The 19,142-nt window shown below is 37.7% G+C and overlaps 1 protein-coding gene across 1 annotated transcript in view; it reads left to right on the top strand.

Annotated features, from left to right (window-relative positions):
• The window catches only part of LOC109030546 (ras-like protein 1), a 122,549-nt gene that overhangs the window by 74,102 nt on the left and 29,305 nt on the right, over positions 1-19,142 (top strand). The window contains exon 2 of the mRNA XM_019041547.2: positions 17,821-18,000. Within this exon, the coding sequence (XP_018897092.1) occupies positions 17,877-18,000 (124 nt within the window). The 5' untranslated portion in view covers positions 17,821-17,876. The remainder of the gene's footprint in view (positions 1-17,820; positions 18,001-19,142) is intronic.

The following is a 19,142-nucleotide window of genomic DNA, read 5'->3' as shown; positions in this document are numbered from 1 at the left end:
TATTTCTTTTGACTTTGTGTGGCACCAAGGTCCCAACCCTTCCCTTAACGGCCAGATTTAATAATGATTTCCTTTCATTTGTCTACTTTCAATATATACTAAACTGAGGTTTGCAGCCAAACTGACCAGATTTATTTTAAAACTAAAATTTAACGTTTTACCCTTTACCATATGACGTATCGACCTTACCACGCGATAATTATTTTTTAATCGGTTGATTTTAAAACCTCCTCTTGAGGATGGTTGGAAGCGAATCTCTTTGTAATCAATATACATGCCTGTGAATGATGTTACAACCTACAGTAGTCTGTGTGTAAATACCTCCACGTGTGATAGTATCATGTTCAGATTTTTTACACGATTTCTTGCATATACATACATATGCATGAAAGGAAATTAACAACATTCTGTCTAGGAGTTAAAAATGGGAATAGATTGATCACAGTAGATACATGATATTATGAGGCTCGCCTCAAATAGATGTAGCCTGCTGCCACTTGGGTGTAGCAGTAAAAACTTCCCTGGAAACTCCATTATCAAAGTCGACTATTTCCTCACACTATCTGGTGCCTGTGTTTGAAATTAACGCCCCAAGTTTTTCTCGATAGGAACATTGTAACCCAGGATATAAACGCAATTTCAAAATCATCTGAGCATAGCCTTGATTATGCCAATCATTGTGCTTAACGCATATGTTTAGACATCGCAGAGCTATAAAGATGGAATTATGCGGAAAAACATGTCATGTATTTCATGTCCACCCTTTAAATACTTCCATCTCAGCGTAAGAGAACGGGAGTTCAATTTTCCACAATCACGACAGTTGTCGTCGAAAATTGCGCATGCAGCACATTGAATATTTATTATGACGTATTTGTGATGACTTCGTGAACGCAGAGGACAGAGACTTTCGAGATGACTCAATCTTTGAAAAACATGATTATTTTTGGGCGGGACAGGTTATCCCGATAATAAATTAGAGTAATCGGTATTATGAAAGTTTTAAAAGCAAGGCTGTTGAACTGTAACCAATGAACTTATAACTGAAACATCTCCATTTCTTGCACTTGGTAAGTAGCCGCCGCATCTTATGAACGGACATGCCAGCCTGGGCATATTTCATTAAATTTAAAGGCAGTTTACTTTTTAAATTTTTTTTTTCAAAATTAATGTTGGGTTAAAATGAACGGAGTTGACTATGAAACAACTATAATTACAACTCGTCACTGAAGGGTACTGTACTTCAGGGCACAGTCCGGCGGATAGTCAAGGAATCTGCGGTGCTAAGGGAAAACGTCGTAAGAGCTTTTTGACGTTGCCATAAATCTCCTGATAAAATAATTATTTTTGAAGAGAGTTATGCATGTTTCCTTAAAATTTGAAGTTATTTCACATTGAAGTGAATTAATGCAAACAAAATTCTCCGAAATATTTGAAAAAATTGCTCACATTTTTCCCGGTAAAGTGCGGTTTCTTGGAGGACATTAGGCAACGTCTGAAAGCTCATTCGGCGTTCTTCCTTAGCACAGCATCAATGAGGTATAATGCGGGGGTGGGAGACAGATGTAATGTGTATTCATACGAAGTTTTGTTCGTAACCTGCAGTAAAAGTAAGTTAGTTGGAGCTTTGAATAGAGTATCTACATAGGAAGAGTACCTACGGATATGCGGTAATTTTTTGGTTAGATGATGGAACTCCTAGGGCCCAAAATAGTAACCAATCTATGATTTCAATTTATCCACAGTGACTCATTATTACAATTGTTACAAAAAAGAGGTTGGTAAAGCACGTATTTGACATAGTGTTTGCATAAATTCACTCATTTTTGCTCAAGAACGCTCATTTATGAACATTCTTGGTCATTTTGGTTTGATATTGGAATCTGCAGATTGGCGGTGACATTTTTCGTTTTCAAAGGTTTTCTGCTCCTTTGGACCCTAAGAGCTCCATATTTCGACATTTCCGTACTTTTCCTATAGTAGGTACTCTACAGTGGCGTGGCGTGTTTTGCGATATATCGATTGTTATGCCATTTAAACCTATGGAAAAGGATCGATGAACAGGGTGTTCGCAGCGAACACCTTTATAATCGATTCTTTGCCATAGGTTTAAATGTCACAACAATCGATTTATCGCAAAGCACGCCACGCCACTGGTACTCTAGCTTTGACCAGCGACTTCATTGAACTGACCAACACTTCTCCAACTTTTAGGGCTATTAAAGTCCACTCGTTGATCCGCGTCGTGTCGTGGTAATAAATCTTCAATGACCCGCTGAACAGTAGAGGAAACAGACGCGCTGGGCACTGGTATGTACTTGTACTAGTATAGGTGTCAACGCACATATCATCTCCTGTCAACCGCCGGACGGCTGCCACCACATGAGTTCCTTTCCGGAGCCCAAACTTGAACTTGTGTTTGCCTCTACTGCAGTGGCGAGGCGTGAATGATCGATTATCGATATTTCTCCATTTGAAGCCATGGTAAAGAATCGATTATTCAGATGTTCGTTGCGAACACCCTCTTTATCGATCCTTTTCCATAGGTTTAAATGATAGGTACATCGATGTATTACAAAGTACGCTACGCTACTGCTCCACCATGCAGCCAAGTTGAACGCATTCAACGCAAGGTTGCTAGATTGTGCAATCAACTTTGGATATTTTATATGGGTTTGAATGGGGAAAGTGCTCACTTTTGAGCACTATCTGGCAACAGTGATTCAATGAGGGTGCGACGATGCCTCGAATAATTGCGATTATTTTGCTGACCGATCAAACGGATAATAATCAAAACGCACAGTAAAAATACTATCAAATTTGATTAGAGAACATGAGTAGTCAAAACTCAAAACCTGGCACGTACATCATCAAAATTTGCGAGGATCGTTGTGGGATCATAGTATTATCTCCATTCTAAAATACCCTAATTTCTCATTTCTCAGACTAAATCTTGAGAATTTTTCTCTGTCAATGAACCGTCATTGGCATACCAATGTATTTTCGTGCAGAAAGGAATTTTCCTATCCTAAAATTTCTAAAAAGCAGGTCTAAAAGTTACATAAGGATATTTACGCTCTATATTTGGATAGGGGAAAGGTGTATTTCATAGGTGTATTTTCAAGGTGTAGCTCGTTCATATTTTTCTCCTCGATTTTTCCTTTTCTAAAGTACAATGGGGCTACATTTTGCAATACGGAACTACAAAATGTATCATCAAGTAATGCGTGCGGTTGAATTGAAAAATTGGCAATACGGAGTGAATAAATATACTGTGCCCTTTAAAGCCACCGCCAGTATTCTGGACATGGTCAATCGCACGTGCGTTTGGCTGCAATTTTGCGACCAGGAAGCTCGACCTCTACCGCATTTTATTCTTTGAAAAACATGATCCCTTACCGATATCCCAGCGGTAATTGGCGGAACCTTCTTTGTAGTAAATAAAATTAGGCAAATTGATGGGTGCGCAAGCAATTACAGCAGGAAGACCACTGAGAACTCATTTAAGCTTTGTTCAAGTTTGGGGCCCGCACATTTGATCTCGATGAATATAATTCGTTTTAAAAAATGTTAATTCAACAAAATGAAATAATCGCAGGATAATACAATGGGCGGTTCTAAGCAAAGAAGACTAAGTGTTCTAGGAAACAAGAGGCCTGTTCGTTAGTTATAGTTTGCAGAATTCTCAAAAAATTAGAAAAAAGCATCAAAATGAATTTGCAGATGATTCTTTTTGATAAATCGTAATTCACGTTTATATAGTTACATACCAACGGATCACTCGCTTTCCGTCCGTGATTTAGTTTGACTCTTTTCCGAGTAAACAGAGAGAAGCCAACTAAAGAAAAATTCCAGATGAATATGGACGTATTTCTGCCAAACGGAATTATGTGCATTTTGACGGGAGCTCTGTTATGCATATATTCTTATAGGTCTCAGGGCTCATGTCTTAATGCACATGATTCCGTTTGGCAGAAATACGACCATATAATCCTTTTTGCCCGAATTCAATTTTTTTTTTAACTCTGAGAATGGGAAATGATTATTGTTTTCAATGAAAATGTTGCCAATAAAAGTTTCGATGAGAATCAATGTAGAGCTGGACCGACTTTTCTTGAAAAGAACTGAGCTACATCAAGTTGAAAGCAAAATAAGATAAGTTTCAAGTTTAGTCTCTCTTTAAGACCCCATGTTAGGGATTAAGTTTCAACTCCTATAATTACATTCAAAAGATATACTTTCGACTTTACATTTTGAGAGGAGAGAATGCACGGCTAAATACATTCAACACTCCTTCTAACCAAGTTTTTCCCGAAGTGTGACATTGGTTCTTTTTTCTTGAATTATTCCTACTCTGCCGACAACTTTCAACGAGCAGAAAGTTCTTTTTTACAGGTTTAAAAGTAAGAACATATTTTTGAAAAAAATTCTAACCCGAAACTTGCCTCATTTCCTTTTTTAAATTGAAAACTTTCTCCATCGAAGAGGAATAAGTTCTATCGATTCAATCACTAACGTAATACCCACCCACAAGGGGATGATGTGTAATCGAGGGAGCTGTATTCATTGATTGTGTTACGGGGTGCTGAATCCATTACGCGTTTATTAATAATCACGTTCAAGGGTGTTTATCAACAAGGTCACTGCATAATTTGAAACACGGTGCATTAAGCCATTGAAGTTCAAGTCCACTTGACGATGTTTGAACTTTGCATGGCGGCGTGGATGGAGATTGTGGCCGAGTGCGTCTCCGAAAGTGAAAAGAACGAGACAACGTCATTGATTCATTTTATTTTTTTGCATTCATGATTTAAATGTTAAAAATTTAAAAAAATTATACCCACCCCTCCCAAAAAAACAGCGTGAATTACAATTTTGTAGGATGCTGCTTTCAGTTGCGGGCGCAGTATATACTTGAGTTAAGAACACGTTATATTTTTATTGTTAAGCAGTAAATTGATCAATCGGGCTACTTACTAGAACGCGTACATCCCTCATTGCTGCTTCACTGCTGGACGGACAAAGAAACCCAAACGCCTTCAATTATTTGCTTATGCAACACGGGCATTCGTTGAGCACGAATAATTGTATCAAGGACTTGTACTGTAAATGTCAAGTTTTCTCTCCATAACCATACCTCGTCGCAGTACTCTATATAATCTTTTACAGGCTCTTATTTTTAAAATGTGCCTTCTGTAGAATACTATTACAGTCTTGTGGAACTTTTTTCTTGGTTCTGAATATTTAATAAATTCCACGGTTACTATAAGTATTCATTCGTGCCTCTTGGAATACCAACCACATTAAGACAATTGGGTTCTGTTGTCATCGTCAAGACAATAACTCATCATTATTGAAATAACTGAACTTTTTCATTGATACTTAAAACAGGGAAACAGTATTACCATACCAAGTATAATAGATACGAATTTCTTGAATACTGGCTAAACATTTTGTCTTGAAGTTGATAGGCTATAAAAAACCCACGCAAAATGTTTGTTTTTCAGTGGTCCGAGGAGCAGTTTAACTATTTTAGCACAGTACTGCTAGCCGTCTTGGACATGCACCTTTCTTAGAGGAATGCCTCACTTAAGATTTAATAGTTTTACGATCCATCTCCTTGTCACATTTAGAAAAGCGTAAAGTTTGAAGTTCAGTAAAACCTTCGTCCGAATAGAGTACCACTGTAGGGTATGTAATGCATGGTAATGTACTTCCAAAACTCGAAAATACTTCTTAATACTACTAATGAATCTATAATTGATTTTTAGGGCAGTTTTCAGTGTAAAAATGTGAGGGGTAATCACTTTGTTATTTTTAAACTTCTGAGGTGTGTTAACAAAATCTTTTGTAGTCACTGCTACATTGCAGATTGCAGAGGCACTACCCTTGTAAAAATTGGCGATAATAGCTGCGTTTCAAAATACCATAGGAATTATTATAGCCGGCTAAAGAAGGCTACAGAAAATCATATAGCTGGCTGTAGAATGCGGAGAAAAGCATACGGCCGGGCTGTACGAAGCAATAAAACAAGCAGGAAGCTCCAACGCATTGGCGTCGGAGAGCGGCTCTGGGGGCAGTAGTTGTAGTCAAGAATGAGGGCCTAGACACATTTTGTCATTGATGTACAATCCGACAACTGTCGATTCATGTTTTGTAACTTAGCAGATTTACGTAGCCGGTGTATAAATGTGTATTGGGCTTTGATATGGCGAATACATGGCATTATCACTTGTTGTATACTTTTAATTTTGAAAGCTCTTTGGAGGTCCGCTTCCTAAAAAATCTCTGGTTGATAAGTCGTTTAGCGAGGCTGCAAAAAAATTTGCATTTTTATATCTGAAAGTGTAGGTATTGGTTTTTTGTATAATTGTTTTTTTGGATTGCTGGAAAAGTAACGCATACTTCTATAATTTAGGACTGAGTCAGGGAAATATAAGGTTCGTTAAATAGTAAATATTCCTAGTACCGTGTGACACTATTGTTAACGAAAAGTTTTTGCAACTTGTCAAAGAGGTTGTTGAATGATCTTCGAATAACTTTTGATGAGCTAGAGGTAATGGCTCTATCTGCAGCTCGTGGACTTCTGTACGATATTGTCCAGAATCATCTAAATTTTCAAAAAGTGTCCGCTTGTTCGATACCCAATTTGCTCATTCATGCATACAAGGAGAAGCGCATGAAAGCTTTAGCAGACATTTTGGAGATGAATCAAGAATTAGATGAAGAATTTATGACTTAAATCACGGCACCTTAATCACGGGATGACCTTAATTACGGCAACTATTTATTGTCCATGAGATGCAGATGGTTTCATTTCCCTAGCTCATCAAAAGGTATTCGAAGATCAATTTCATCAGCCACCCGTACGAACCACGTTTCTAGTGACCCGTACTTGCTTCGCACGTATGAAACATACAATCAGAGAAAACAGAATTCATCTTACAATAATCAATAATCAGTGGGACATGAATCGTTGCGATGTATAATACGACATTATAATGCGGCATTACTATTGTAATTCATTTTAATGGATTAGGGGCATTATAAATCATTATTGCCACGTCGGAATGAAATGTTGTAGACTGAATTGAAAAGCATGTTGGCAAAATTTATTATAAAAATAGTATAACATGTAGGTACATAACATAAAGGTAATACAAATTAAATGATTAGAGCGTGTATATTTCATTACATTATAGGTATATTACAATCATTTTTGTCATTGTTGGAAATTTTGATAGTTTGAAATTTGATAGTTGATAGTTGATAGTTTGAGAGTTGAAAATTTGGTTATTTTATTTAGTTAAGGTGATTCGATAGACGCCATATTTTGTGTCAGAATGGCATGCGACATATCCCATCAATTGGTTCCATTTTTTCATTTATTCATCATTTTTCTCCAATTTTAAGTTTCGCAATTCTGTTTTCAGGAGACTAAAGCACTCACTTATCAATTTGTATATTTATATTGAGTTAAGGGTAGAGACGTATTCCTCGCCGGAATTGAGGAATGGAGGACGAAGAACGAGGCGCTACAGACGAGTCCGTCCAGGACAAGTTAAAAAATTCCCATGAGCCGAGTGCCGTAGGTTAAGGGCCCGTTCGCCAAAACTAATCGGAACTGTATGAATGAATTGCTCCTTTTAAAAATCAAAACAATATCGAATTGCGATATATTACACAGTTAAGATAGGGCTATGTCCTGTCGTAAGCGGCGACATACAGTCGATATCATTTCAATAATCGCCCCAATGGCCACGATAGTTGTTAGACGTTTACGGTTTCCCTGGTAACCTTTGTTTGCTATCAGCTGATATCAAGTAATATAACTAGGAAGCTCCAACCCAGTGGTTAAAGCTTCCTTAACCGCGAAAACTTTAAAATTCAAATTTTCAAATTTTGAACGTAAAGTACATTTTTTCCATCACGAGATAAAAGCACAAACAAGTTTTGAATTGTTGACTGTATCACCATGATTCCAAAAATACAATACACAACATAGCATTGACTAACAATAAAACAGTATGCAATAAAATAAAGTCATGACAAGGAACATAGCCGAAAATGGCGCCGATTCCCATCAACCAACGCGCGGTCTCTACAATGTAACATGCTGCATTGATACTCCCCAGCTGGGACCGTCCGGAATAGCAGCTCTAGTGCAAGCACCAGAGCCGCTAAAATTATGCAGCCGGGCTATAGTTCCTATCGCCGGGCTTTACACTTCATCGCCTGGCTGTTGCTTTTTCGCCATCGATTATAAAAGGCTATAAGAAATTGTGTAGAAATTCGTGTGCTTTGGAAATCATTAAGTTTGATACGGAACCCCCTTAATATTTACAAAACACACATCATATTTTCCCTTAATACATATTTTTTTTCATGAATTAAAATGAGAATAATCCATACAGGATATGCAAACATTCCAAAATCATGAGTTGAATAACGCTGACTCCGCCAGATTAAATATTAGAGCCTAACATAAAGTGGAGCGGCGACGCACTGGCGCCTACCAACCTAACAGGGATACTTCACGCATTGCGCAACGCGTGAAGTATCCCTGTTAGGTTTGTAGGCGCCAGTGCGCGTTTCGCGCTGGCTGCCCGCCTGCCGCGCCGCAGCGTGCTACGGCGCTTGAAGCAACTATTTCAGACCAGAGATATTGCACAGCATCATACGAAACTGAAGGCGCTCTAATATATTAGTAATGGCAGGCATCCATCAGAAGTACGGAGCTTTCCTCGCAAAATAAATCAAGATACTACGGCCCAAAAAGAGAGAAGTATTCCAAAAACTCACTAAGGCCTAGCATCCGTAATTAGTAACGTGTAGCATACACTTTATCGCCTGGCTGTTGCTTAATCGCCATCGGCTATAAAAGGTTATAAAAAATTGTGTAGCCGGCTATAGAAGCTATTGGAAATCTTACAGCCGGCTGTAGGTCTATGGTATTTTGGAACACAGATTCTACTGCCAATTTTTACCAGGGTAACTGCGCAGGACAGTTTTCTACTGTCTATACTGTAGATTTTTTGCTCCTACCCATGAGGAGCGGATACCTTGAACTATAATTAAGTGCATTTTAATGAAATGCTTGAGCAAATGATTGAGAAGTATCAGACATCTAGGATCTATAGAGGCAGATAAAAAGGGGAAATTAATAGTGTCTTCGCGCATGTCTCCGTTACTTGATGCTGCGTAATACGGACGATAGAAGATATTTTGTCGTCTCAAGGAACGTAACTCCATTCCAAGGTTGCCAAATTGACCCAAACAATTAATTTATTTCACAAAAATCTACCGGTTCAATCTTCATCCAAAGAGATTTTGATTTTTGCTCGGAATCTGGGAAAAATCAGTGAAATTTTAAGTCAGAAATGCCCAAGATTCTCCTGGTTTATATGCAGTATGCGAGGGGAAATTTGGCAGCATTGAAATATAGTTACGTTCTTTCGTTAGGGAAATGACGATTTGAGACATTCACCGTAATTTCATAAAATTTATCATACCGTTTGCCGCACATATCGACGGTGAAACTACCAAACCACGTATCTCGGTTTGCGACGTCGCAGACTTCCTGTCATACTTTATTTTTTAAATGAAAAACTATTTAACATCCAGTCTTGAAAATTTCTGTGATTTTTCCTCTTTGTGCGGAGAAAATTCCGTGAAAATTTCAAGGAATGATATTGATTTGGTCTACTTCAAAAAAATAAAATGTAAGCGTACATTTTTAAACACCGCAAACGAGATACGTGGTTTGGTAGTTTCACCGTCGATATATTATATCTTGACAAAAAACCAAAATCAACGTGACCTAAGTATCAGGTCTGAATTAATTGAGTGTATAGAGAGCAGAGCATACAAATGCATAACAGGGCTCTTGTCATAATGCTTAAAATTCCGTTAGGCAAAAATACGTCCATTCATGAGAAGAAAGATGGGAAAAAGGACGGGGATAAGGGTGAATTGGCACAGTGCGTTGATTACGTGGGGACGAGTGTCAAAAATCGATATCTCAGTTAAAAATTGTTGAAATTTCATGAAAATTTGGTGAGTTGCACTTCTTGGTACGTACTATCTTGTGACAAACAGAACTTTTTGATAGGAACATTTTGAGGGGGGTTTTGGGCCCCGTTTTGAGGGAAAATTGGATAAAACCGTTTCAGCTTGATATCTCCTTGAAAAAAATAGGATATCAAGCTCAAGTTCGCACCAAAAAAAATTAGCAAGTGCTTATTTTCAAAACACATCAATTTACCGAGAGAAAAAATAGTTCAACGTTGCTGTGTTGCCATTTTTTGTTATTTTTCATTTCGGGTTTTTAAACCTTACAGAGCGTAAAATATTTTTTTTTTTTTTTTATTGAAATGCGAGCTAATTTAATTATTCTAATTTTATTTCTCATAAATTCTACGTTTTACTTCCTGTTAGCTTTATTCCTACTGGTAAGCACTATTTATTTTTGGTTTTTTCAATTTTTAAATCCTTTTTTTTTCGTGGCGAATGTTGCATTTTGAAAGACTGCTCATTTTTAACCCTTTTTTCCACTTTCATGGGGTGGCACGAAAAAGCATTGACAGTATTTGAACTTTTGTGCACGTGGATATATTCAGTGGTATGTGTACTTTCAGAAAATCAACGGTTCATCTGCCCGATGTTGCCCGTTCGGACGGAAATAATGATTTTCTAGAAAAATTTTGCCATTTTTCGACTTTGATTCAGAGTTCACGAATTAACCTTCAATTTTCGAGACATTTTGCACTGACACAAATAGATAATACTGAAAATGAAGTAAACGAATGGTAAAATTCATTTTGAAGTGTCACATGATGCCAGCTCGCTCTAAAAAATAGCACATTTCTTTAATATTTGTATCCACGTACATGGATGCTTACATATGAACTATTCCGATTACATGAACCCAGTTCCCAAAAAATATTGGCATGAATATATTAAATGGCAGGTAAAATAGGGAAATTTGAAATGGAAGTAGCTCAGTGTTGCCAAATTTCATGAAAACTTCCATTTTCGCAAGGCTCAAGAACCAAACGAGAGGCAGAAAACCCCGAATAATGGTGAAATTCTTACAAATGATCATGATTTCTGTCCAAACGGGGGGCTACGGGCAGCTGGACTTTTAATTTTTGAAAGTGCACATACCACTGAATATGTCCACATTGAAATATTTCCAATAGTTGCCAATAGTTCTTTTGCCACTTCATGAAACTTCAAAAGAACGTAGAAACGAGCCCTGCGAAAATGGAAGTTTTCATGAAATTAGGCAACACTGAGCTACTTCAATTTCACATTTCCCCTATTTTACATGCCATTTTATATAATCATATCAATAGTTTTTGGAAACTAGGTCCATTTAATCGGAATAAGTTCATTAATATGCATACATAAACGTGGATACAAATAATGTGCTATTTTTTAGAGCGAGCTGGCATCATGTGATACTTAAAAATGAATTTTACCATTTCTTGACACCATTTCTAGTATTATCTCTTTGTGTCAGTGCAAAATGTCTTGAAAATTGAATGTTAATTTGTGAACTATGAATCAAAGTCGAATGAAAGCCCAAAAACACCTGAAAAATGGGCAAATTTTCTAGAAAATCATGATTTCCGTTCGAACGGTCAACATCGGGCAGAAGAATCGTTGATTTTCTGAAAGTACACATACCACTGAATGTATCCACGTGCACAAAAGTTCTAGTACTGTCAATGCTTTTTCTTGCCACTTCATGAAACTTTAAAAGAACGTAAAAACGAGCATTGCGAAAATGGAAGTTTTCATTAAATTTGGCGACACTGAGCTGCTTCAATTTCAAAGTTCCCCTATGTTACATGCCATTTAAAATATTTACATCCATATTTTTTGGAAACTAGGTTCATGTAATCGGAATAAGTTCATATATATGCATACATATACGTGGATACAAATATGAAAGAAATGTGCTATTTTTAAAGCGAGCTGGCATCATGTCATACTTAAAAATGAATTTTACCATTTCTTTACATCATTTTCAGTATTATCTTTTTGTGTCTGTGAAAAATGTCTTAAAAATTTGAGATTAATTGGTGAACTATGAATCAAAGTCGAATAAAAGCCCAAAAACACCTGAAAAATGGCCAAATTTCCCTGGAAAATCATGATTTCCGTCCAAATGGGCAACATCGGGCAGATGAAACGTTGATTTTCTGAAAGTACACATACTACTGAATGTATCCACGTTCACAAAAGTTCAAATACTGTCAAAGCTTTTTTTTGCCACTCCATGAAAGTGGAAAAAAGGGTTAAAAATGAGCAGTATTTCAAAATGCAATATTTGCCACAAAAAAAAGGATTTAAAAATTGGAAAAATCAAAAATAGAAAGTGCTTACCAGTAGGAATAAAGCTTCCAGGAAGGATAAAATGGCACTGCAGCCTGTTGATCAGAATGCTCCTCATTGTTATCATCTGCAAACGGCTTCTAATCAGGAGCTCAGAACTGGCTGATATCGACCACCTGTGCGGGCACTAGGTACCGATAAAAATCGATACTATCGCTGACAATAGTGTTGCCAGATATACCACTTAACGTTCACCACATAATTTTTGGAAAATTTCGACTTTTATTTTTAGGGGGATTTTTGTCACCATTCAACGCACTGTGCGTCGCCTTGAATTAGTTTGACGAACAACTCGACGCTCAACGCGGCCGGATCCAATATCCTGGAAGAATCCTGGATACACTCGCAAATCACCGGTTCCTTGATGGATGTCGGCGTTCGGAAAGCACGAATCCATGCGTATGTGTATTATTCGCACCGAGGAAGTTGCGGTCGATTGGATTCTTTTCCTGGTTCGCGTGGATTAAACTGTAATAAGTCTTGTCAGGCGCCCAGAGGGGGGTCTAGAGGTACCTCAGAGGTGCCTGTCAAAAGAGGAAGCGTGGAACTCAAGTTTAACTGCGCGTGTGGCGCATATAATTCTTGAGGTTTGAAAGGCTTCGTAAAATTCTCATCCTCTCCTTCATGAAAAATGAATCAATTAATCAATACTATGCCATTATTTGTAAACAACTTATGAGCTTTGCAACGCCGCTAGTTTCGTGACTGATTCGCAACTAAATGATATGAAAGTCCATGTGGAATTTTTAAACGAAAAACCGGGCCCGGCCTCAGAATTCTACTAGATTCCTTCAAAAAATGTGAGGGGTTACCTATGCTAAAAATATGCGTGACGTTTTTATCTTTCAATTTGGCTTTCAACAAATTTTTGTCAAGAATGGCTCAAAATTGCACCTAAAGACGATTCTATTTTCCAAAATTTTCCCGGCCACTTTTTGGAGCTTAGGAAGTCCTCTGAAGCCATTTTTAGAGCTGGAGGGTTCCCTCGTGGGGAAATTTTTTCTGCGCCGTCTCACAGGCATTTTAGATGAGGTACTCTGCTGGTCCTCGTAAACATTTTCTGGTTCTACCCATGTATTTATTTACTTTTTTTCCAAAAAAATAAAAAAATTAAAAAATAAAAATACATACATACATATAAGTCGCTTTACAGCACTCCCTCGCGCTCTACGACTCCTGTAACCTCCACTGCTCTCTTTCAAACCACAAATCTTGGGGGATTGAGCACTCTCAACATTTCCGCTTCAATCTCTTCCCTCCAACCTTTCATTGGGCGCCCTCTGCGTCTTCTCCCAGGAGGAACCCAGTCAAGGACCTTCTTCGGCAACCTAAAAAATAAAAATAAAAAATAAAATGTAGTTTGTTTGCTTTCTTTCAATTACATATGAAGTTACAAAAACATAAACAACATTAAAAAGCTTTTACTTCGTTCTATTAAAGAATGTCATAGTTGTGGCTATCCATAGGTGGAAAAGTCGCGTCCTTGTCTGATATCTTGCTAAGATCGTGGACGGTAAACAACCAAAAAATGAATGAATAAATTCGTGTTTAAACTTTGAGACGTTGCAAAGGTTGTAAGTGTCATCATATAGCATCGTTGCCAGATGGTGCTAAAAATCAGCATTATTCCCATCTTAACCTATGTAGAATATCCAAATATTATTGCATTACCTGGCAACCTTGTCATATAGATTCCCCGTCGCAATATCTTTTGGATTATTCCTAGATTTTCCCGTGACAGGATGTTGTTCTCCCGATCAAGATCCTCGCGTGCATATGTTGATTGACATTCATAAATGCCTGTGAATCCGCGAAGCCGCAAAAATCAAAATCTACAATGCAAATGTTTTATAATATATTTTTCTTCTGCTTCTTCAATATCTTCTCTGAGAAGGTGCGTCAATTTGAGACACGGTAAATTATGAAGGCGGTAAAAAATGACAAAACCTTTTTTGCATAAGTCTCGCAACTGACTCCTGACTCCTGACTCTTGACTCGGATCTCATTTTTAATAATCGGATGACAGGAGGCGCGCACCTATAAATCAGACTTGAGCGGAATCCATGAATAGACACGATTTGCGAACAAACAGATTGATGTCATTCCTCGCAGTGGAAAATTTAGGTAAAGAAACAAATTAGTTCCTTCTGGCGGATCTTAATTCCATTTCGGATGCACTTCAAATTATGTCATGCTGGAACAGCTGTGCGGTGGTGTGTCTATTTGTCATGCTCCATCATTTGGATTCCACAGGCAAGCAAAATACCTTTGAATGGGTTTGATTCGATGGAGAGGATTTTAACCAAGAGAATTTAAAGCGGTAGCAATAGAAAGTAGGAACATAAATATGTCCGGTGACCGACTTAAGGTGCCTTTGAGAAAAAAAATTGCAAAATGATGTCTCCTCTCTGAACTTACCCCGCCATAGCTTCATGCAAACAAATGTGCCATTCTTCCGAGCTCTTTAATATAACAGGGCTGTGGCCGCTACCGGTCTGAGAAAGAACACGTAAAAAATCACAGAACAGCCATGTGTCAGTTCTTCAAGAGATGGGTGGATTCAATATCTGAAGGGTGCACGCCAAAGAAAGCATATCTATCTCTGATTGCGACGTTATGCACCAATTTTATGTTTGATTTTTAATCAAAATTTTTAAAAACTTACGTACAGTTTTTCTGAGAAGTTCACGCAAATTTTCCTAAATGTTCTCAAATAAAAGCGTCGATAATTTCGACGCAATATTTTCGTTCGTTCTATTTATTTTCCTTTCAAGAATAATGAAAACTAAATTAAATATCATCCAATTATCTGAATCGTTACAATATTTTTAAGTATCGTAAAAACCGGAGCAGAGAGTCAAGAATGAATGACGCTACAATATGCGTTTCCCGCCGACTGACCGACTGCACTGCATTTGGCGCAATGCGAGAAGTATTCATGCAGTCTTGTAGGCGCTAATATGCGCTTTGCGCCAACGCACTGTTTGGCGCGATGCGTACAGTATTCCCACAGCCTTGCAGGCGCTAATATGCGTTTGACGCCGGCTGCACAGTGTTGGAATAATTTCGGCATCGAATAATGGGGCTTGAAAGGCGCATTTTGTGTTGCGACGCTGTATGAGCATTCTGACGTTGCGTAGTTTCTCCAGATAAAATATTTTTTCCGAGAGAAGTTAGGAAAGTTCTCTACGTTCGATTCGCTTTTTTAGGTGAAATGGACCATTCAGCGAGGTACGAATTTAAGTACTCACTAATACATGATTCTTCACCAGAATTTTACGTAGAACACGATTCGCGCAACGAAAACTACTGAAATGAACTACTAGCTGATTGTAGATATTAACGTTTTTATCGTACATTGGTTACGGGAAATATGCATTGCCCGGTCACATGCAAGAATAAGAACAATGCTCTACGCGAGTTAAATATCTCGTACTACAACGGCTTTAGCAGACTACTCATCAATCGAGTATTGTTTCTTTCCCACCCTGTGTATCCCTAATAGATAGCTTCTTTCGATTAATATTGTACACCCAATAGATTCCATAGACGACCCTTCCCGAAGCCTCATTTTAACACTCACGATGGATAGATCAATCAGTCTAATACATGTGAATTGAAGCCGGCGACACAACACTAGGTCGTCAAGCTAATGTTTTGTTTGCGTGACATGTTCAGAGGTAAATGACCCCCAAAGATAAACTACATCAATAAATAAGTTCTCCGTGAAATATACGCTCGAAAATAGAAATTCGACAACCGGGTCTAAGTTGTCGTTTTCCTCGATCTTGAAGTATTCAGGTCAATTTTTAATCTCAGTTTAGGAAACATCCCCGTAGCTTTTCTCGGAAGGGTGGAGCGCTCGGGGATTTCGAGCATGACAGAATGCAAATTACTTCCACCGTCACATTGATCACGATTAGAGAGCTTTCAGACCGTCACAGACGCTTTTTACAAGCTTTTGCAATTGATAAACGATTCCTTGTTCCAGGCATTAACTTGAACAACTTCAAAATTCGATCATGGGGGCTGTTCAGAGTGAACTTTGCGCACGTTACAATAAGACTCGGACTAGCCATCTGAAATTTTTAATGATACATTTTCGAATAATTTTGAAAAATAAGAATAAGTACTTTCCAATCGCAATTGTATCCCAACCCAATATTGGCCTCCGTTCAATTTTCTTAGAGACTTGGGCTTAAACTAAGGAAGCTATTTTAGCAAAATCGCATTTAGTCAAAGCTGATTGTTTGAGTGGATTAAATCCTTTGGAGTTGCATTAACGCTATGGATGCTTTATTTTAAATCCAAATAAAACCGTAAGACTACAAAACAGGACCTCAATTGCGGCATTTTCAGGTTTTCACCACTAATTCATAATTTAAGAAAGTATATTACAGACTGCATTTAACAAACTCTTAAGAGGTGTAAAGAAGTGAGATGAAGTAAAATTTTGGGTGGGTTGTTCTTCAAAAACATGATTAAATATGACAAAAATACTTCAACGTTGCAAACAAAAGTACCCTAGTTTTACCATCAATACCTTTAAATCGAATTATTCGAATCCTAAAAGAGCTCTTTTCGTTTTAATTTCATTCATTGGAGCTCTAATTAAAACTTGAGGAAATTTAATTCTTCCGTGGAAATTTATTTAAGTATTTGATTTGCATCTGATATAATTTTTGAGCAATTAACAAGACATCTTAATTATCGAAACTAGGTTTTGCGTCAAAAACTAGTTTTCGGGGTATATAATTAGCGTTCATTGTTAGTTTACTAGATGTAGACCCAAGGCATGTTTCATCCTCCAGTCATATTTGACTGGTCATGTCAGCCTGCTGTATGTAGGTAAATAGCCTATGTACGAAGCCACGTATCTCCATTGGATAGTTTCAAAATTCCCACTCCTTAGTATTTAGAGCTTGAAATTTTCGCAGAATATTCCCCTAACAGGAAAGGAAAATCGAGGAGGTTTTCAAGAAATTGCGTTGACTATTTCTCCAAAGAGGAAAGAATGACAGGAAGTCTGCAATGTCCCGAACGGAGATACGTGGTTTCACACTTTCGCCATCTCGACACCTCGCACAAATGTTGAGGTCTGACTAAATGTTTAAGTTTTGGCTCTCGTTCCGACTTTCATATACTTTTTTATGTTTCTAATGAAAATTTTTGGATTTTATGATGTTATTAATTTTGGATGTATATTTATTTTTCAGTATATTGTTTGTTTTATTGAGGCTCTTGAGTTTCCAAGTTTTAGAAACTTTGTGAGAAGGCTTGATGGTTTTTGGCGGATACTTCAGGGTTTTTTTAACGGCGAGAAAAATTTTTCTCAATTATGATGACTACTTTTAATGTATGTCATTGTAACTGCTACTGGGTCATTCACTCACGTTTTATTTCTCTTTTCGATTTCAGTGGGGTTAATAAGCGGTCTGGGCAAGGATGGAGGCAACGGCGAATGTACCGAGGTGATGAAGCTCCAACTGATGGCAACAGTGACGTCACCAAAGTCTTCCTTCTGCAAAATCAGCCTCTGCCCGAAACAAAAGCCTCTCAAAGTCATGGTCCTCGGACAGTCTGGTGTTGGCAAATCAGGTCAGTTTCTTCGGAAAATTTCCAATCATTCAAATTATACTTTAAAGGGTGGAATATATTACCTACGAAGGAATCAAAGAGCTACGATTTCCGTCTTAGTTCAGTAACAACGCATACACCATTAGTTTCCTTCTGCAAATTAGTGTTTTTAACAATGATCCAGACATTACAGTTCCAAATTGCAAAATTTGGTCCAAATTTAGCTAGACATGAGAAAATAAAACTAGAATTTTCACTGAGGAACTACTGTTTCTCCTCATCCATAAAATCATCTATCTGCTTATGGAAACAAACGACACTTAAGCCGTTTCTTAAAGTAACCAGAGATAGTGGCTCCTTCAGTTGCGTCTTCCGACTCGGAAAAATGAGGTAAACTTGAAATTTAATTAGAATGAAGGCAATACGCACGTTTTCGCCTTCAATTTTTGAGGTAGGCCAAAGAACATGAGCTATGACAGTTTACCGTGCGCCAGTTTTTCTCGCCTCATTAGCATTTCGTACGTCCGTACGTCGCGTACCGTCGCGTCGCCGCACGGCATTAACATGGAAATATGATGTAAATAAAGCAACAAATTAGCAAAATAAAACGACCACTAAAAAATGAAGCTCCGATTGCGTACAAAGAGGCATTCCGTTCCGCGCGATGTTCGTTGGCCACAAATTGAATAAAGTCTAGGCGTCCTTGACAAAGAAAAATAAGACTTAGGATAATTGAATTCCGGATCCAGCCAAATTAAATTTTTGACCATTAAAGGTGAATCTTTTTTTCAAAAAACATGAGTTTAAAGATGCGTAAGCCCGAATTTTTCGATAGCACAAAGCTGAGACCGAAATTTAATAACTTCCGAGTTATCGTAAACAATAGTAAGTGAGGAATAAAAACAAACAAAATATCATTTCCAATTCATAGTTAGAGGATGGAATATTCACTTAGACCCTATCGTGCACATAGAATGGACCACTAGACAAGATACGAATTTCAGCATTCTGATACATGTTACTTAACCAAAATTTTACATAGAACACGATGCGCACAACGAAAATTACCGAAATCATTTCCTGCCAAAGATATTAAATGATTCTTGATGCGTGAATTCAAACCACCCGCTCATTAAAACTCAATTCTCTACGTGATTCACATC

This window comes from Bemisia tabaci, chromosome 3, assembly GCF_918797505.1.
Source record: "Bemisia tabaci chromosome 3, PGI_BMITA_v3".
NCBI lineage: Eukaryota > Metazoa > Arthropoda > Insecta > Hemiptera > Aleyrodidae > Bemisia > Bemisia tabaci.
This window is presented reverse-complemented; position numbering and strand designations above follow the sequence as displayed.